The 21,501-nt window shown below is 47.6% G+C and overlaps 1 protein-coding gene across 1 annotated transcript in view; it reads left to right on the forward strand.

Moving 5' to 3' along the window:
* Window positions 1-21,501, forward strand: part of LOC147114786 (cyclic nucleotide-gated channel beta-3-like) — a 297,343-nt gene that overhangs the window by 211,411 nt on the left and 64,431 nt on the right. Inside the window, exons 9-11 of the mRNA XM_085992718.1 lie at window positions 10,143-10,302; window positions 10,390-10,487; window positions 13,322-13,405. Coding sequence (XP_085848844.1) covers window positions 10,143-10,302; window positions 10,390-10,487; window positions 13,322-13,405 — 342 coding nt within the window. The remainder of the gene's footprint in view (window positions 1-10,142; window positions 10,303-10,389; window positions 10,488-13,321; window positions 13,406-21,501) is intronic.

Raw genomic sequence — 21,501 nt, forward strand, 5'->3', positions numbered from 1 at the left:
AACCTGGTGTTGTGTGACTTCTTACATTTGTCCACCCAAGTCCAACTCCGGCATCTCCACACCATGGCATTTCAAGTGCTCATCCAAATGCTTCTTAAATGTTGTGAGGGTTCCTGCCTCCACAACCCTTTCAGGCAATGAGTTCCAGACTCCAACCACCCTCTGGGTGAAAAAGTTCTTTCTCAAATCCCCTCTAAACCTCCCGCCCTTTACCTTGAATCTATGCCCCCTTGTTATTGACCCTTCTACTAAGGGAAAAAGCTCCTTAGTATCCATCCTATCTATGCCCCTCATAATTTTGTACACCTCAATCATGTCCCCCCTCAGCCTCCTCTGCTCCAAGGAAAACAAACCCAATCTGCCCAGTCTCTCTTCATAGCTGAAGCGCTCCAGCCCTGGTAACATCCTGGTGAATCTCCTCTGCACCCTCTCCAAAGCGATCACATCCTTCCTGTAGTGTGGCAACCAGAACTGCACACAGTATTCCAGCTGTGGCCTAACCAGTGTTTTATACAGCTCCATCATAACCTCCTTGCTCTTATATTCTATGCCTTGGCTAATGAAGGCAAGTATCCCATATGCCTTTTTTACCACCTTATCCACCTGTTCCGCCGCCTTCAGGGATCTGTGTACTTGCACACCCAGATCCCTCTGACCCTCCGTCTTGCCTAGGGTCTTACCATTCATTGTGTATTCCCTTGCCTTGTTAGTCCCCCCAAAGTGCATCACCTCGCACTTTTCCGGGTTAAATTCCATTTGCCACTGTTCCGCCCATCTGACCAGCCCATCTATATCGTCCTGCAGACTGAGACTACCCTCCTCGCTATTTACCACCCTACCAATTTTTGTATCATCCGCGAACTTACTGATCATACCTTTTACATTCATATCCAAGTCATTAATGTAGACCACAAACAGCAAGGGACCCAGCACCGATCCCTGTGGTACCCCACTGGCCACAGGCTTCCAGTCACAAAAACAACCTTCGACCATCACCCTCTGCCTTCTGCCACTAAGCCAGTTTTGTATCCAATGTGCCAAGGCACCCTGGATTCCATGAGCTCTTACCTTCTTGACCAGTCTCCTGTGCGGGACTTTATCGAAGGCCTTACTGAAATCCATGTATACCACATCCACTGCACTACCCTCACCCACACACCTAGTCACCCCCTCAAAAAATTCAATCAAATTAGTCAGACATGATCTTCCCTTGACAAAGCCATGTTGACTATCCCTGATTAATCCTTGCCTCTCCAAGTGGAGACTAATTTTGTAAGAGTTTCGCAAAATTCCCCTGAAAACAAGAGAAACATTGGTCCACATCGTGGATGAAGATTTATGTCTTTTTGAATTGCCTCTGGGTCAGATCAATGTTTTGAAGCATGCTCAGAGCCACGAAAGACTGCTGGACTAGACTACAACGGAGTCGAGGAAATTCGTGGAAGTATTCACACACATTGAGAAGGAACATCTTTTAAGGCTTGTGCTTTTGAGCCCGGTCAAACACAGAGGTTTACAGCTTGTAATGTGTTTGTGTGAAAGACCTGTCAATCAAACCAGGGAGGTCAGGAGTTGCCTACTTGACCCGAGGTCGATTATGGCTGGCTATGATTCAGCAACCAATCACAGTCCTTTTTTGTGTACTGGTCAGACAGAACGGCCGCAGAATGAAAGACCTGTCAATCAAACCAGGGAGGTCAGGAGTTGCCTACTTGACCCGAGGTCGATTATGGCTGGCTATGATTCAGCAGCCAATCACAGTCCCTTTTTTGTGTACTGGTCAGACAGAACGGCAGCAGAATAAAAGACCTGTCTATCAAACCAGGGAGGTCAGGAGTTGCCCACTTGACCCAAGGCCGATTATGGCTGGCTATGTTTAAACAAGCAATTCAGCAACCAATCACAGTCCTTTTGTTTATGTACTGGAACTTTAGGCGGGAATTTTTCCAGACAGAGCGGCAGCAGCAACAGGTATAAAAGATAGCTACTGAGAAGCTATCGGGTCCTCTTTTTACTTCGCTGGATCACAGGTGAGCAGAGTGGTCTGACTCCTCAACAAGACAACCTAGCAAGGACTTTGGGGTGGTGATGTAAGGGAATTGCTAAGATTGTTTAAATAACATTGTAGCCATTGTATCCCTCGTTTTTGCCATCTGTACCCCCTTGTTATATACTTTTGTTGCATTTACTATGTTCATGTGGTATAGTTTATATTTGATGATGGTTCCTTAGCTTAATAAATTTTGACTTTGCTCATATCCAAACAAATTGTCCGCTTTAACATCATTAATTGTAAGTCCTCCAGTCAGAACTGAAAGGTGGGGTAGCGATTCGGAACCACTGTTAAAATTGGTTTACAGTGCAGCAGGCAAAAAGGCTGCTGGCCAGGTATATTACCATAAATAAACCAGGTAATAGATGCCCCCCCTACAATGGCGACCCAGATGGGACTGGAGGCAGTTCTTGATTTGATGAGTGATTTGGATCTGCAGCAAGCATCAGCTCTTCTCTTTCTTGCTTTCAGTCTGTGGGCAGTCCTATGGAAGGTAGTGGCAGTGTGTAGGCTGACCCATCGGGGTATAGGTGGCTGGGTTAGGAAGGGTGAGAGGAGAGAGCGGGAGGAGGTTAAGGAGGCCAAGAGTCAGGAGTCCCAATTTGAGAAATGCCAGGCGGGGGTAGAACGCCTCATGAGAGAGGTGAATGAGGCCAGAGCTAGTGGTATGAGGGTGTGGGAAGAAAATGCACGCCTCACACTAGAGGTCACGAAATGCCAGGCATTTATAGAACGCCTTGTGCAGGGAATCGCTGAGGCCAGGGAAAATGAGATGAGACTGCGGGAAGAGAATGCCCGGTTTAGTGAAACAGACCATGGCCCCTGTAGGGCAGAGATAGAAAGCTTTAACATGGCTTTAAAAGCAGCAAGGGGAATGGTTTGCCTGATCAGCCCGAAGGCAGGTCAGCCGGATTTTACTGGCAGCCCAAGTAGAACCATCCCACAGGCACCACCCAGAACGGTGCTGGATAGGGAATTAGTTAAACCTGAGGCTCCATATCAGAAAGAGTGGCGCCAGGAGGGGAGCCATCCCTCCCAGAACAAGGTCACTTGTTACAAGTGCGGGGAGGAGGGCCACTGGCGCAGGGATTGTAAAAAGCCTGGGAGAGATACAGCCAGGAACCCCACAGCCCCAACTCAGAAGGCAGAGACAGACACAATCGAGTCTGTCCTGGAGATGTTAAAATCTCTCATGAGGGCCAACCAGGGAAAGGTAGCAGCCATCAGTGGTGCTGCAACCCCCTCGCCCACCTCTGCCTCCCCACAAGGACTGGAAAGAAAGGGGTTTAAAGTCAGCCCCAAACAGGCAGCTGGGAGTGAGCCTGAGAATAGGAATCCTCAGCCCACAGCAGGCACAAGTTCACAGGCAAGCAATGTGGCTTGTGTGGGGGGAGGAGCCATCCCTGGGCAGAGTAAGCTGTTTAAGCCAGGGAACAGGGAAGGAGAGTTCTGGGACCCCTGTAGAGCAGGTCCAGTAGCAGAAATCCTGGACAAGGGAGGCACACAGGGAATAGTTTTGACCCCAGACCAAAGGCAGGTCCAAGTCCAAAATTCCCCATTTAAAGCCACTCGGGGAAGGGAACATGAGTTTGCCCACCAGTCAAGTTCAAGTTCACAGCCTGTAAAGACAGGTGCTGTGGCTTGTGTTCAGGGTAAAGTTGTCCAGCCCACAAATTGGGACACTTCCCTACCCCAGTGGGAACTAAATTTTGGCAAAAGTTCGAATTTGAAATGGTTAGGTGGCTTAGGAACAGAGAAACAGCAGCCTGGGATCAGAAATCTGCAGGCTGCTGCCACTCCATCCACTGAAACTGCTCGCGCAGGCGCGGTTCCCCAGCCCGTACCCCCAGCGGATCCTCCTCAGCTTTCCCGCGCAGGCGCGGTCGCGCGCCTGAGGGGAGAGTTTTACCAACAGGAGGTCCACGCAGGCGCAGCCGCGCGCCCGAGGGAAAAGGTTCCCCAACACCGGGTTCGCGCAGTCGCGGACCCGGAACCCCCAGCGGCTCTTGCTCGGCTTTCCCGCGCAGGCGCACCTACCTGTTGGAAGCCAGAGGCTTCACAGCCTGTGCCGCGGGACTCCAGGGAGGAGGTTTACGCAGGCGCGGCTGCCTGCTTGGATACAGAGGCTTCACAGCCTCTGCCGTGGGACAAAGGGGAAGAGATTTGCGCAGGCGCGGCCGCCTGCTTGAAGACAGAGGCTTCACAGCCTCTGCCGCGGGACTCCGGAGAGGAGATTCGCGCAGGCGCACTCGCCTGTTTAAAGGGACCAGCTTCCCAGCCAGCCTCTAGAATGGTTCCCCCCATGATGTGGGACCCTGGGGGGGGCAGGGATTGCAATCCCTCTTGCAGGAGACATAGGGAGGGAGCTGACATCAGGTTTTGGATCAGGAGAGAGAGATTTGTACCAGCAGGCTTCCAGATATATTATACAGTGCGGGCTATTTGGACATGGGGGAGAAGGTTCCCAGCCAGCTAGGGCTGTGACCCAAGCTCAGGGTCCGCCAGCCAAAGTTTCCCCCACAGAGACGTCCCTCAGAAGGTCTCTTCGGGTGCCCCAGCCCAAGAAAGCATGGTCACCCACTTTACAGTGGAGGAAGGCGGTCTCCCGGGCCAGGGAGAAGCCAAAGAGCAGGGGTCCCCACTCAACAGCCAGAAGCTGCAAGGGACCAGCAGCAGGAGGCAATCCAGCTTTGCTGCAGCCAGCAGCAATCTGCGACAGGGCCAGAGATTAGCCTGGCCGCCCGGAGACGGGCGGCATTTGTATTATAGCTTTGTATTGATTGCGTTTTGATCGTAGCGTGCTTTTAAGATGTATTTTAATTTTAGAATGTTTTCAAATGTTTTGAGTTTAAGTGTAAGTTTAAGTTTACAAGTGTGCCAAATGTTTGTGTTTTGGTCCGAGGTCGAGGGACCCGACCATGTCTCCACCTAAGGCAGCAGGTCAGTGAGACCTGGCTGCATGTCCTTTTAAGTTTTACAGGAGATTGGAAAATGAAGCAGCCATGTTCGCCCAGCCCGAGCTGGGCATCAAATGAAGATACGGAATGTTGGGGATCACCTCGCCACTGGACGAATCCAGGAGACCCCGCAGCGATCTTCGGGAAAAACCGGACAGGGTCCGGAGGAACTTGCCTGCTCCTCCTACGGGGAGGAGATGGCCCCAGCTGGGTGGGGCACGGCCCCCAACCCAGCACTATCCTGACTGAAGTTCACTTGCGGGAGACCTCGCTGTTGAGGAGTCATGGTGGGGAAGCGCGGGCGCCTGGTCAGATAAGGACGCGTTCCCCGGGAGTGGCTGGTGATGGCCTGGGAAAGATGGGATAGGGGAGGGGGAGACCCAAGAGTCGCGTGGGTGCATTCGGGGGAGGGAGGAACTCACCCGGGGGCCCGCGGGAAACATGAGGGGTACCCTGCCTCCACAAAGGGACAAGGGAACGGCTCGGGGCTGGTGGAGCGGACTGTTGGGGAAAATCCATTCTGTGAGTTTTTTTAAAGTTTAAGACCATTAAAGGGGGGGGGGTGGAAGGAATATTTACTGCCCGGGTGGGAGGAGCATTACCCACTCGAGTTTCGCGACCCATCATTGGCACGGGATGGTCGTGGTTCTATTTCAGCATTTTTGTTTAAAATGTTTAATGGAGTTGTTTTTTTGTATTTTGTGTTACAGCCCCAAGTTGAGCAGAGGCGTAGGACCCTCTCCGTGCTTGGGATCATTTTGATTACATTGTGTAACTAAGACTGTAACATTTTGTAATAAGTTATAATGTAAAAAGTTTGTAAATTTGGATTACATTGTATAATTTTACAAGCGTATAGGGGTATGAGACCCCTTATTGAAAATTGATGTATCTGTAAGATGCCTACCGTACCACGGTTTTGGTTTTCTCGAATTTGAGGGGAATAGACGGGACGGGGATCAGTGGCAGATAGCTATTAGGTAAATACAGGGGATGGTTGTTTGTGAGGGGGTCAGAGAATTTTGCTCACTGCTTTGAGTCGATACTACAATCAAGTTTGAAGTATCAAAAGGGGGGAATGTGAGAGTTTCGCAAAATTCCCCTGAAAACAAGAGAAACATTGGTCCACATCGTGGATGAAGGTTTATGTGTTTTGAATTGCCTCTGGGTCAGATCAATGTTTTGAAGCATGCTTAGAGCCACGAAAGACTGCTGGACTAGACTACAACGGAGTCGAGGAAATTCGTGGAAGTATTCACACACATTGAGAAGGAACATCTTTTAAGGCTTGTGCTTTTGAGCCCGGTCAAACACAGAGGTTTACAGCTTGTAATGTGTTTGTGTGAAAGACCTGTCAATCAAACCAGGGAGGTCAGGAGTTGCCTACTTGACCCGAGGTCGATTATGGCTGGCTATGATTCAGCAGCCAATCACAGTCCTTTTTTGTGTATTGGTCAGACAGAATGGCCGCAGAATGAAAGACCTGTCAATCAAACCAGGGAGGTCAGGAGTTGCCTACTTGACCCGAGGTCGATTATGGCTGGCTATGATTCAGCAGCCAATCACAGTCCCTTTTTTGTGTACTGGTCAGACAGAACGGCAGCAGAATGAAAGACCTGTCAATCAAACCAGGGAGGTCAGGAGTTGCCCACTTGACCCAAGGCCGATTATGGCTGGCTATGTTTAAACAAGCAATTCAGCAACCAATCACAGTCCTTTTGTTTGTGTACTGGAACTTTAGGCAGGAATTTTTCCAGACAGAGCGGCAGCAGCAACAGGTATAAAAGATAGCTACTGAGAAGCTATCGGGTCCTCTTTTTACTTCGCTGGATCACAGGTGAGCAGAGTGGTCTGACTCCTCAACAAGACAACCTAGCAAGGACTTTGGGGTGGTGATGTAAGGGAATTGCTAAGATTGTTTAAATAACATTGTAGCCATTGTATCCCTCGTTTTTGCCGTCTGTACCCCCTTGTTATATACTTTTGTTGCATTTACTATGTTCATGTGGTATAGTTTATATTTGATGATGGTTCCTTAGTTTAATAAATTTTGACTTTGCTCATATCCAAACAAATTGTCCGCTTTAACATCATTAATTGTAAGTCCTTCAGTCAGAACTGAAAGGTGGGGTAGCGATTCGGAACCGCTGTTAAAATTGGTTTACAGTGCAGCAGGCAAAAAGGCTGCTGGCCAGGTATGTTACCATAAATAAACCAGGTAATAGATGCCTCCCCTACATTTTGTCCCTCAGAATTTTTTCCAATAATTTACCTACCACTGATGTTAGGCTCACTGGCCTGTAGTTCCCCGGTTTTTCCCTACTCCCCTTCTTGAATAATGGTACTACATTAGCAGTTCTCCAGTCCTCTGGCACATCCCCTGTGGCCAAAGAGGTTCTGAATATATGTGTTAGAGCCCCCGCAATCTCTTCCTTTGCCTCACACAGCAGCCTGGGATACATTTCGTCCGGGCCTGGGGATTTATCCATTTTTAGGCCTGCTAAAACCGCCAATACCTCCTCCCTCTCGATGTTAATATGTTCGAGCATATCACAGTCCCCCCGCCTTATTTCTATGTCTACATCGTCCTTCTCCATAGTGAAAACAGATGCAAAAAATTCATTTAGAACTCCTCCTACATCTTCCGGCTCCACACACAGATTGCCACTTTTGTCCCTAATGGGCCCTATTTTTTCCCTAGTTATCCTCTTACCCTTAATATACTTATAAAACATCTTAGGATTTTCCTTTATTTTGCTCGCCAGTGTTATTTCATGGCCCCTCCTTGATCTCCTAATTTCTTTTTTAAGTATCCCCCTGCACTTTTTGTACTCCCCTAGGGCTTCCTCCGTCTTTAGCCTTTTGTATCTGCCAAAAGCCCTCCTTTTTTTCCTAATCCATTCTCGTATATCCCCTGACATCCAAGGTTCCCTGTGGTTTTTGGAACCACCCTTGACCTTTACGGGAACATGTTGCCATTGTATGATCTCAATCTCCCTTCTGAAAGCCTCCCATTGCTCCGATGCGGATTTTCCTACAAGTAGCTGATCCCAGTCCATTTTGGCCAGATCCTGCCTTATCCTATTAAAATCGGCCTTCCCCCAATTTAGAACCTTTATTTCCGTGTGTCACCACGAAGATCTTGTCCGCATCGGCAGCCAGCTCTGCGCAGTCGGTGACTTCCAACCTGGCTAGGGCAGCCTGAACTTGCTCCGGTAGCTGGCTGAGGAATAGCTCCCTGAAGAGGAAGCATTCCGGTTCGGAGCCCAGGAGCGTGAGCATTTGGCTCATGAGCTCGGACGGCTTGGAGTCCCCGAGGCTGGGCATATTGAGCAGCTGGCGGGCGCGCTCCAACTTCGTGGGCCCGAAGACCTGTAACAACCGCGCCTTTATCGTATCATACTTGCGATCTTCTGGTGGATTACCAAGCAGGCTGACGACCCGCGAGGCTGTGGCGCTGTCAAGGGCGGAGACCACGTGATAGTAATGGGTCTGATCCGCAACGATGTTCCTGATAGCGAACTGGGCTTCAGCCTGGATGAACCACACGGCTGGCTGTTGCTCCCAGAACTGTGGTAGATTCAAAGCACGGCGTTCGATTCCATGTTCAGTAACTTCTGCGAAAACTGTTCGCAAAAGTCGGGGTCACCAATGTAGGAATGTCTAGTTCCTATCCAAAAGACTGAGGTCCACTCAGGCGATCAAATAAACGAGGTTTAATGAAAACTAACAGAGTTTAACGGATAACTACAGGAGAACATCAAATATAGGTCTAGTCAGTTCAGAGGCTCCACGAGGACTGCTTGGGCGGTCCCGTGGCTGACGTCATGACGTCATCACGTTTTTCCCGCCGGTAGGGAATCACGTGATGAACGGCGTGACGTCATTGCGTTTACCCGCGCTATTAAAGTGATCGCGCTCTGTACATGTAAACAGTGAAAACAAAGATACAGACTCAGGATGTAGCCAACATATTATTAAAGGGAATTATATACAATTGATTGGAGTCCCTTAGTGGCTCCGCCACAGACTCTTGGTTAGGTAGTCTCCAAGATCTGCAAATGAAGAGTACAACGAAACAGCTTGACAGTAGAGGATAGAGCAAGCTTACTGCAGAACTTAATGAATGGCCTGAATTTTAATCAGTGGCAGGTTGGCAGCGGGGGGGCGGGGGGGTGGGGTGTGCTTGGAAGCAGTTGGGAAACCTAAATTTAATGGCAGGGCTTAATTTGCATGGGAAACCTCTGTTTCCCACTCGCAGCCAGCCAGATTGAGAGGCTGGCTAGCTGGTGATGGGTAGGCCTGCAGCACTAGGCCGTAGAGAGGAGGGAGGGATCACATGGGGGCCAGGGGACGGCCAGACGACGATCAGGGGGAAGGGTCAGGACTGATCGAAGGGCCGGAGGAGCAGTGGGGGGGTCAGGAACGATCAGAGGGCCGGAGGAGCAGTGGGGAGGGGGGTTGGGAACAATCGGGGGACGGAGCGGCTGATCAGAGGGCCGGAGGAGCTGGGGTGGGGGCGAGGGGTGAGGGCGGAACCGAGTATGCATCGGAGGGCTAGAGGAGATGGGGTGGTGGGGGGAGTGGGTGCAGGTGAGCATCAGAGGGCTGAGAGCAACACGGGGGGACAGAGGCAGCAGATTGGGGAGCCAGGAGCAGCAGCACAGGGTCCAGAGCAGCATGGGTGGTTGAGGCCTCATTTTGGGGGGGGGGGGAATTGGAGGACCGAGGGGGGGATCAGATGCCTTGTGGGAGCGTCTGCAATCACGGGGGATGGTTTAGGCAGGGAAGCTGAATCCAGGAGGTAAGTGTAAAGGCCCTTACCTCCTGGATCCAGCAGACCTCGCCTTACTTTAGCTGGCGGGTTTCACAAGGACTGCAAAACCTGACCAGCCAGTATTAAATTTAAAATGGAGGTTAAATCTGAGGCACGCCAGCCTCATTATAATATTTAAATGGAATACGCACCTTATGGGAGCGGGTTGGTTTCCCCCCCACCCCATCCTGCCTCCATTAAAATTGGAAGTGGGTGAGTTGGAGGTGGGTTCTGGTCAGGATTCTTCCCACCCATTTTTTGGGATTAAAATTTCCCCCAAAGTGTCTGATGGGTCTGCCTTTTCCCTCATTTTCAGATGCGTGATATTATTGGGGCAGCCACTGCAGGGCAGAATTATTACCAAACCTCTATGGACAACACAATGACGTACATGAATATGTATTCAGTTTCAAGATACGTGCAAAACCGTGTGCGTAAATGGTATGAATACACATGGGAATCACAAGGCTTGCTGGGTATGTAAGCTGAGTCCACGCTGTGCTTCCTATTTCAGAATTTCTCTGGTGGCTTCTTTGACATTAAAAAAAAAATATTTCTTTCAGATGCATCTGAGCTATTGGAAGATATGCCAACAAAGATGCAGCTGGCCATTGCTATTGATGAAAACTATGCGATCATCAGCAAAGTTGACCTGTTTAAGGTATGCATGTAACATGTTAACCAGTCTGCTAAAAATCAGCATGTGTATATAACAGTATTTATTATTGCCTTGAGTTGACTGGATTCTGTCTACACTATTAGCTATGGGAATCGCGCTGAAAAAAGTTCAGATGAATCACTAGATACAGCTTTTAAACTGCAAGTACACTGTTGAAAGTATGCTTCAAAATTCTTCTGTGTGTTACTTTCACATGTTTGCATTAACTTCCTACCTGTGCTGTTTCAACATATTTATTAACTCACTTAAAATAATAGTACACATGGAAGTTTGATGCAAACATGTTAACCAGTCTGCAAAAAAAATCAGCATGTGTACATAACAGAATTTATTATAGCCAACAATGTTTCACATTGTTTCTCTATTAGTGTGACAACCATAAACAATGCTTGTTGACTCAGAGCTAGTGCTATATCAATGCAAAAGTAAGAGGCTGGAATATATTTTTCTTGTTGACCCTAATTTTAAAATATTGATATTTTCATCCCTGCTATTTTAGTGGCGGCGTAAATCCACATTAATGCATCTTCTTAAATAGTGGAGAGAAATTTCAGACACCTTAAATTTTCATACACTGTATAATTTCAGACCTTGATTTTAACTCCGCCGCCTGCTGTAAACTAGGAGTGGGTACATGCCCACTCCATTTTAATTGCCACCGACCCCACCTGGTTTATGCCAGGTGGGAAAGCAGTTAAAATGGAGCGAGGGACTTACCCACTCCATTTCCACTGACCAACTGTAATTTTATATTGCAGGCGGCAAGGCCATCCGCCCCAAGCTGGCAGGGTCCTCTTTAAATATGGAGATCGGCTTCTGATTACATCATTGGGCCCAATCTACAATTTAAATTGAGGTCTGAGCAGGGGAGCAGTGGTGGCTTCCCCGCCAAACCATCCCTACCAGGAACATGAGACAAGCCCAGAATAGTTCCAGTAAAGTAAGTTATTTATTGTGTTTTTTAAGCTTCCTTGGTGATCAGGAGTCCTTGAGGATCCACGGGGCCCCACAAGGAAACTTAGGGCTTCCCCCACCCCCACCTATCCACTTACCTTGGTTCTAGGGACCATTCTCTCTGGTACTCGGCAGCCTCCTCTGACCTGCACGATTTAACCAGCCGCACAGCTGCTCCCAAAGATTTACCGGCCATTTTGGTTGGGAAGAAGGCAAGCAAATGAAGCCCAGCTATTAAAATCAGCTGCCTGCTACTGCTCCTGGACAGACATGCTGCTCACTTTGCTGCATTCCTGCTCGGAAGTAAGAATCAAGGCCATAATCTTCCTACATTAAGATAGAAAGCCTGGTATGCACAGATAATGCTAGAAGAAAAGGCAAACAGCAGAATTTCAATTATCACAAAGACTTATGAAAGCCTAAGAGGAAATAGAAAAACAACAACAAAAATTTAGAAAATCAGTGCTGAAATGTACTAAAAACTGTTCACTTAATAATACTATGCCTTTTAAATGAACTTCTGCTTGCAGCTAATCCCCTAGTAACTGTAGATGCCCAATATATAGGCATGATTATGATCTGGCACTGTACTGATGTAATGGCCAAAAAATGTTATGATGTCACTCACCATTTGAATATATTAATGAAGCTCTGGCCTAGCTCCACCCCTTTTTCTATCACATTACGATCTTTGAACTGGCACACAAGCGACATAATGAGTTATGTGGCATAGTTGGCTAACACATTATTGTGGCATTCTGTCCTATCCAGACTGTTGGGATTAAAGATTCCTACCGTAACCATCATATAACTTGGGCAATCTCAGCTCAGTTTCTAAGTGTGAGTTGATCTACAGCAACTGTTATGCGCATTCAAACAATGCACATAATTTGGCAGAAATTGACTATGACTTAGAGATCCCACAAAGATGGTTATTGTGAGAAAAGGAATAAAACCATATATTCACAGTAAAGGTTGTTCTTTTGAGGTTGGCTGCAAGGCAGATTCCTGGGAAGAGTTGAGTAAGTATACTCTGCTTCGAAAACTGCTCTGTGCTGATGTGGACACCAAAAGCATTCTATTTCCAGCAGTGACATTCATCACTTTGAGGACCAACAAAACCAAATTGAAAATATAACTTTTTGTTTATAAGCCATGCATGATTTATTGTTAATGCTGAAGAAATGCAGTGCTCCAGAGAAATTAGGCTACTCCCTACAGTGAAATGATCAAACTTAAACATGTCGGTCCTTGGTGAAATATGCATCAGCTTCCAGCTCTAGACTGTGGCATTTGTCGCAGTTGGTTAAGTTTGGACAGCAATTATAAACGACAAGGTAATATCGGCAATAATTTTTGCTTTTCAGTGTCTAAAGGTTCTGTGCTTTTTGCCAAGAGAATCTGAAATTAATTATTATAAATAACCTGTTATACACTGCATCCTGTGTTACTGGTTTTTAACAAGCATGTTTTGTTCTTAGGTGAAATCATAATAGGCAATATCATTTTTTGGCCTAAATAAGAACTAGTTTCAGTGGTCTCAGGTAAACAACCCACTGTTGCAAGGTGGCGAGTATGCCAAAGTCCACGAGACAATGAAACAAGGTTTCACATAGTCAGTAACTCCTGTATCAATATAATAACTTTAGTAAATCATGCACATAGGCAACACCCACACCTGGGAAGAACAGCATAGGGATGGGAAGAATTGTCGGTAGCAACCCTAGAGTTCTATCCATAATTCAGTAAACAAGAAAGAAGTAACATTTTTCAGGTATTTGTAGATTTAGTGCTGTCTAAAAGCCACTAAAATGCTTATCTTATTGGACTTTAATCAATATTGTATTGCCATGTCTCTCCAGGAGTGTGACCAACAGATGATATATGAGATGCTGCTCAAGCTGAAGTCAGTTGTATATTTGCCTGGTGATTTTGTATGTAAGAAGGTAATCTTTGTTTTTCTCCTGTTCATGTAGTAAATTGATTGCACCCAAACGTGCCTAATTAGATTCAGTTGGACTTATAGGGCTAGAAATTGCATAGTGCCCCGTTTGAGGCAATAACTTTTGCAGGAGCGCAAAAGTATCACCGGGCGCTACACAATTGAATCTGACGTGAACTTCCGGTTTAGCGCTCCAGGATGGAAGTGGAGCACTAAATCAAGTGCTAAACGGAGCAAGGGGGCGGTAGCAGCAAAGTGCTGCACGGGACATTGTGCCGGATTCACAGGCTCCTTCCCTCTCTTAAAGGGAAGGACCATTGCTGAGGTCATTTCAAGTTAAGGCTGGGAATGGTCGGCGACAGCACCTGCGATCCGTGAAGAGCAGCCCCAAGCACTCTCAGAGAATGGAGGGCTGATCAATCGCGGGATGGAAAAAATTCAAAAAACAGTACACTGGGGTGACAATAACATTTTGGCCCACCTGACCACCACTGCCTTTAATTAGCGTTCCCTGAGCGGCCACTCGAGGTGACAACGCCTCCTGCAGCTGCTGTTATTGACACCCAGCGATGCTGCAGGGGGCGGAAGCGAATTTCAGATCCGGGGCGATAACGGGGCGTTGCGTGCCAGATGATGTCACGATTACCGGGGCGCTAGGGACCGAGAGGCTAAGTCTTAGCGCCAGCACAAAAGCGGCAGGGAATTTCACCGTGCCCGGTTGTAAACCCATTCGCCTCCCTGAGGCGCTAATGGGAGGCACTAAGGAGGCCAGTTTCTCCCCCATAATTCACTCACAGGTAGCCTTATATGTACAGAATTAGCATGGAAGTCAAATTATAAATATCTTGAAAAACAGTAAGGCTTCCGAGACTTACATTACAAAAATGTTTGATAATTAGATGTAAATGCAGAAACTTGAGAATTTGATTACATTATAGGCACGAATTAGAGAAATGGAAAGACTGTCAGAAGCTTTCACTAATAATGCGATAATCATTGCAAACCATAATTATACATTACTAGAAAATTGGACTTAATGTATAATTTCACAAGCAGCAAAAAATAATTCAAGCTTTCAAATCCTTCTTTCTATTTATTATTTAGAATGTAAATTAGATCTTTTTGTTTATCTCATTTTTTATTGTTGTGTTTGTTATTTTCACTCCCAGACCTGTGTATGGAAGTTGTGGTCGCCTTTCATCTCTGGAATCTGAACTTACATTATTAGTTATTTTACTTGTTATGATCTCTTGTTAGATAAAAATGTTTCTTTGTTTGTGGATAATAATTATGATAAAACAGTTGATAAAAGCTGAACTACAGCTGTTTGTCCCAAAACTCTTCTGGGAAAATCTTTTTTGATTCAAGGAAGCACATGAGCAACGTATTATTTCAGTCATGATAGCATCACATAAAACGATGCATTTTAATGATGTTTATATTCTCATGCCGCATGTTTCCAAACAAACAAAACAGTGTCAGCTGTGGCTCAGTGATCGCACTCTGGTCTCTGAGTCAGAAGGCTGTTGGCTCAAGTCCCACTTCAGAGGCTTAACCATGTAATCTAGGCTGACACTTCAGTACCCGAGTGCTCCACTGTTGGAGGTGCTGTTTTTCAGATGAGATGTTAAACTGAGGCTCCATCTGCCCTCTCAGGTGGATGTAAAAGATTCCACGTCACTATTCAAAGCATTCTTCCAGTATCCTGGCCAACATTTATCCCTCAACCAACACCTTAAACAGATGATCTGGTCATTAATTTCATTGCTTTAGTGGGACCTTGCTGTGTGCAAATTGGCTGCAACGTTTCCTACATTACAACAGTGAGTACACTTCAAAAGTACTTCATTGGTTGGAAAGTGCTGTAGGATGTTCTGAGGTCATGAAAGGCACAATATAAAATCAAGTTGTTCATTCAGATTTGCTAGTTTGTCATGTAGTGCCCCTTTCATTGAATTATTTTACTGAACAGTCCCATAATCCTAAATGTTGCAAAGCATATATTTATAGTTATGAGTTTCTTTCAGTCATCCCTTTTTCAAAAGGCATCTTATGTAGGACTTTTTCTCTTGTGACGTCATAAACTTCTGTCCCCTTATCCCTTGATGATATCTCTGGAGCCAAATTTTATGATGTCACAGAAGAAGGAATTCCATAAAAAAGACATGCTCCCAGACTTCCTCTACCCTGCAATTCTGAAGTGTACAACAGAATAACAAGGGGTGGCTCAGGGGGGGTTATGAACATACGAAAAGGATGAGTAAAGAACGTCTAATCCATCAAGCCTGCCCCATTCAGCCATGGTGCAGCCACAAATACCATTGACCCACTCCCCAATCACACAATCTCTTGGGAGAGACAAAAAAAACTCTGGCCAACTTCGGAAAAAGTCTGGGAAATTCATCCTGACAGCAGAGTTGTCACCAAGGACAATGACTCTGTGAAAAGAAATGCTTCCTAACATCTAACCTAACTTTTTGTCTATGTATTGTATATGCCTGCTGTCTAGTTCTCCTATTCCCATACTTCTCAAATATCCTATCCACCTGAATTAAACCTAATCCTTTCATCATTTTAGAAACCTGAATCATATCTCCTTTAAGCCTGTGCTTCTCTAATTAAATTAATTTACCTGGATGAGTGCAGCTCCAACAACACTCAAGAAGCTCGACACCATCCAGGATAAAGCAGCCCACTTGATTGGCACCCTCTCCACCACCAGCGTACTGTGGCTGCAGTGTGTACCATCTACAAGATGCACTGCAGCAATTCACCAAGGCTTCTTCGGCAGCACCTCCCAAACCCGCGACCTCTATCACCTAGAAGGACAAGGGCAGCAGGCACATGGGAACACCACCACCTCCAAGTTCCCCTCCAAGTCACACACCATCCTGACTTGGAAATATATCGCCGTTCCTTCATCGTCGCTGGGTCAAAATCCCTCCCTAACAGCACTGTGGGAGAACCTTCACCACAAGGACTGCAGCGGTTCAAGAAGGCAGCTCAACACCACCTTCTCAAGGGCAATTAAGATGGGCAATAAATGCTGGCCTTGCCAGCGACGCCCACATCCCAGGGGAGTGAATAACAAAAATTAAAATAGCCCGAACACATCAAGTTAGGAGCCCAAAGACTTGGTATCATTTTGGTTGCCCTCCTCTGTACCTTCTCTAGGGCCTTGATAAACCTGCCACGTGCAGGAACATTAGACAAATTACTCCAATGTGGCCATACCAGGGCCTAATACAGCCTAAATTGATTATGATTACTTTTAAGATCATAAGAACATAAGAAATAGGAGCAGGCGTAGGCCGTACGGCCCCGCGAGCCTGCTATGCTATTCAATAAGATCATGACTAAACTTTTAAATCAACTTGATTTCCTCCCCTATCCCCATATCCCTTGATCCCCTTAGTGTCCAAAAACTTATACTCAACAACTGAGCATCCACAGCCCTCTGTGGTAATGAATTCAAAAGATTCACAACACTCTGAGTGAAGAAATTTCTCATCTCAGTCCTAACTGGCTGACCCCTTATCCTGATAGTATTACCAATGTTCCCTGTAAGGTGCACGGCCACAGAGCGATAGATAAGGTCCCGCACACTTAAATTCACAGGCCTCGCAGTGAGCTGGACAGCTGGAGCGGGGTAGAGGCCAATACCCAACGAGCAGGAAAAAGTCATAGCAATGAGAGAATGGCCCGGGAATCCTCACAGGGAGAGTCGTTTGGGACTTCACAGAGCCGATCCAAATTGGAATGGCGTTTGCTAACATACGGAGCCCTGCAATCCGGCGAGCGTTGTCTCGGATAGCCGTTGACTTATAACAGCCACAGGACCCACAATTCTCTGCAACCCAGCAACCGCTCTATCCACTGCGCTGATTTCCCCGCAGAGAGTGCGCATGCTCCCCAGGGCTGCAGTGCATTCTCAAAGGAGAGAAACAGAGTCGGACTCGGTGGGAACTGGGTGAAAAAACCTGGAATTGGCAGGTAGGATGGGGGAGGCGCTGGAGCAGTGATTTAATGGTGCCGGGGCCCTCAACACACATCCGCCGGGCCTGGCAACTTTGATTTGGGGCCTGAGACATGCATTCGGCGTGGCTGAGACCTGCGCTCGCCCCCGCTCAGTTTCCTGGGCCTGCTCCTCCCATGCTCTGTGCAGGAAGGCAGTCTCCAGCCGCACTTTGGAACAACACACCGCGGGAGCCGGTTATTGATCGGAGAATGTTGAGGACCTCAGTGTGCGCGGCAGGCAGGAAAGTGAATAAGTTATATTTTTATTATCTTGTATTTGGAATATTTTTACTTTAAGGTTAACTTTAAAAAAAAAAAAATTATCCCGACCTCTGGACAGCGAGTTTCTTGGTGAACCTCTTCAGGGAAACCATTTTTTATGTTTCACGTTCCAATTCATGCGGTGCAATGCAGACAAAGGTGAGATTTGGATGTGTAACCCAAGAAGACAGTCCTGAACTGGAAATGTTGATGTGAATAAGTGTCTGATGAAAGCAAGGTGGAAGGGGAAGCAAAGCACTTTTCAATCTACAAGTGCTTTTGCTCCCATGGAAAGTGGTTTTGGGTGCACTTCAATGAAAAAGTGGTGGTATAGCCTAAGAGATAATTGAGGGTACTAAAGGTGTGAGGCATGAGTCTTGTACGGGTTTATGTTTGCACTGAGTGCACGTTAACTCCAGCTTTAGTTTCTCACCACCACCCAACAAATGTTGGAAACAAAGGGTTGGATTTTACCAACCTTGGCGGGTCCGTGGTGGGCGATGTTGGTGGTGGGTCCCGGCCTCGCTGCCGGCTCCAGCCTGCTGTCCAAAGTGACCTTACACTGATTGGGCTTGTTAAGCCCACCCAGCACATCTCCCGTTCAATTGAAGGAGGTGGGTCTGATGATGTCACTTGATGATGCGTCATTAGCCAGTTTCCTTAAAGGGACCAGGCGCAAATTAATTTTGACATTTGTGCAGTCAGTGTTCTACAGCATTAAGGTGCTGCAAACACTGACAATCTCTGCACAAAGGAGCACGGCTGCACCCAGGCACTCCCATGACTCCCTCCATATGCTTATGGAGGGAGTCACAGCACGCAGGGAGGTCCTCTTCCCTTCCAATGAGCGGAAGAGACCTCCCCAAGAGACCAACGTAGCCTGTTTGCACATTGCACAGGAGGGCACAAGCAGGGATGTCGTAAGGAGGATTAGGATGCAGTGGCGCAAACCTTTCAATGATCTCAGTAGATCACGAAATGTTACTGAAAAGCCATACTCAACCTTATCCTGCTGTGCCACTCATCACATCCCCATCACTCTGCCTACCCTACCCTACGCCTGCACATCCTTACTCACACCAACTTACCTTGCACCTCCACCCATCCCTCGCTATCTACATTATCACATCCCCATCTCACTAGCCACACCTCACACTCACCCTCATCCTAGTCCAATCATACCAAATAACAACACACAAGGGTAGCCACTTAAATGTTTTAGTCAATGTTCATGTGAAGTTTCTGTTAATGTGCTGTCAATCATTGAAATCCTTATTTTCAACACTTTGCATTCTTGGACAGATTTGTGTGAACCTTTGGAAGTGGCTTCGTGAGTTGCAGTGAACGGTGAGGCATAACGGTACCCCCCACAATGGTGATGAGTGTGAAAGGAATGGCTTGGGAATTGTAGGGATGCTTTATGCTGTTGGTGTGGGGTCGTGCTAACCTAAAGTAAATCTGGCCATGGTGAGGCCACCCTTGGCCTCCCGGACAGCAATGTGGTCGGATGCTGATGCCCTCTGTCCTGTGCAGCATCAGTTGATTGCAGAAAATGTTGGTGTTGTTGTTGTTGGTGCTGCTGGTATGCCTGGTGCTGCTGGTGTTGGGGCTGATCGTGGTGGGATTCTGAGGACCAAGGTGAGATAGTTTCAAGGGCACCGATGCTGATGTAATAGATGGCAGGTGAACTTGAGATGACAGAAGCAATCTGTCAATGGTGAGGGAGGTTGTTCGAATGAGGTGACACTGGATAGAGAGTTTACTCCAAACACTTGCAATGTGCATAAAGCTCAACCTGTCTTCCAAATGCAATAAGCAACAGCTTCTGAGCTTGGAAAGTGAACAGCTGTGGATGGGAGCTTTTATTGCACATTTGCAGCTGTCAAGTAATGAGGTGATTCCATGGTCATACAACTCCTGACCGACTTACCTGACATGATCCCTGAGCAGCGTGGACCCTGTGGTTGACCTTGTAAAATGTAAAGGTGAGCACAAAATTCTTCTTAATGGGTTGTTAAGGTCATAATGACCTAAATTGCATCCCCCGCCACTGTGTGTCGGGTCTGTTCAGCACTGACAGACCCAACATCTGGGAAAGGTGTGTCTTCTTCTTAGGCAGTCCCTCGGAACCAAGGATGACTAAAATGAGTTCTTAGGTAACTGATAAGTCCAATGCGAGACCTACAGCCTCTGTCACAGGTGGGGCAGATGGTGGTTGAAGGGGCAGGTGGATGGGGTTCTTGGGTTGACGTGCGCTCCTTCCGCTGTTTGTGCTTGGCTTCCGCTTGCTCCCGGCGAAGAGACTCGAGAGGTTAGGCGCCTTCCCGGATGCTTCTCCTCCACTTTGTGTGGTCTTGGGCCAGGGATTCCCAGGTGTCAGTGGGGATGTTGCACTTTTTCAAGGAGGCTTTGAGGGTGTCCTTGAAGCATTTCCTTTGCCCACCTAGGGCTCTCTTGCCGTGTCAGAGCGCCGAGTAGTGCGCTTGCTTTGGGAGTCTCGTATCGGACATGCGGACAATGAGGCCCGTTCGTCGGAGCTCATCGAGCGTGGTCAGAGCTTCGATGCTGGAGAAGTTGGCCTGAGCGAGAACACTGACGTTGGTGCGCCTAATCTGCCAATGGATTTGCAGGATCTTGCGGAGGCAGTGTTGGTGGTACCTCTCCAGTGCTTTGAGGTACCTGCTGTACATGGTCCATGTCTCTGAAGCATACAGGAGGGCGGGTATCACTACTGCTCTGTAGACCATGAGCTTGGTGCTGGGTTTGAGGTCCTGGTCTTCAAACACTCTTTTCCTCAGGTGACCGAAGGCTGCACTGGCACAGTGAAGACGGTGTTGGACTTCGTCATCGACGTCTGCCCTTGTTGACAGTAGGCTCCCGAGGTATGGAAAGTGGGGTTGAAAGTGAGGTCCTGACTAATTCCTAGCCATGTGCTTTGTTGTGGCACCAGGCGGTGGGTACCATGCGAGATAGAGTAGTGTTGTCACCTGGTGTCTCACAACGCAAGTGAGCAAGAGCAGATGGTGGAGACAGGGAAGGCAGTGGAGACTCCTCGCTGGAGGGCCCAGGATGCTCCCAGCTCTGTTCAGCTGCATGCAAACACTGAGCATCGCGGGCCATCCAGAAAGAGGGCAATCCTGGAGGTGCAGTAAGAAGTGCAGGAGACTTTGACAGGTTTTTCGAACGCGATGTCTGCAAATGTGCAGAGAATGGAGGAGTCCAGCTCCAACAAGAGCACCACCATGTCACAGGTGATGGCGACTGTAGGCTCTTCCATAGATAGGATGACCACCTGCATGGAGTAGCTAATGCGGCACTTACAGGAGCACATGCTATCTATGGAGAATAGATGGCTATCTATGGAGAATAGATGGCAGACGCTCATAAACCTCCTCTCTAGAGAGATGTCAACGTAGACGTGGGTCCTCACAGCCCCACTTCTGTGCAGCCAGGTGCTGTCCAGCTCCTTGCTAGCAGGGAAGTGCGGGTGGCCCATGAGAGGGATGATGGTGAGAGGGAACATGGAAATGGGGGCTCTTCTCAAAGTGCACACAAAGCTTCTCCCCAATTGCCCCACCTCAGTCAGCACCCCAGATAGCTCCTCAGATCGCGATGGCCAAGTCTGCCCTTGCACAGAAGAGCAGACTTTGGCAGAGCCATCACAGGCTCCAAAACCCAAAGAACATCCACCAAAAGTGTCTACGCAGTCGCAGCAGGGAAGTGAGCAGGGTGCCTCTACCTCTGCTGAAGCCATAGGGGTAGCACCTCGTAGAAGCACACGTAAGAGAAAGATGAAACACAAGTAGGTGCACAAGAGTAGCC

The sequence above is a fragment of the Somniosus microcephalus genome, chromosome 7 (assembly GCF_052327205.1).
Source record: "Somniosus microcephalus isolate GS21.2 chromosome 7, FLI_Smic_1.0, whole genome shotgun sequence".
In the NCBI taxonomy this organism is placed as follows: domain Eukaryota; kingdom Metazoa; phylum Chordata; class Chondrichthyes; order Squaliformes; family Somniosidae; genus Somniosus; species Somniosus microcephalus.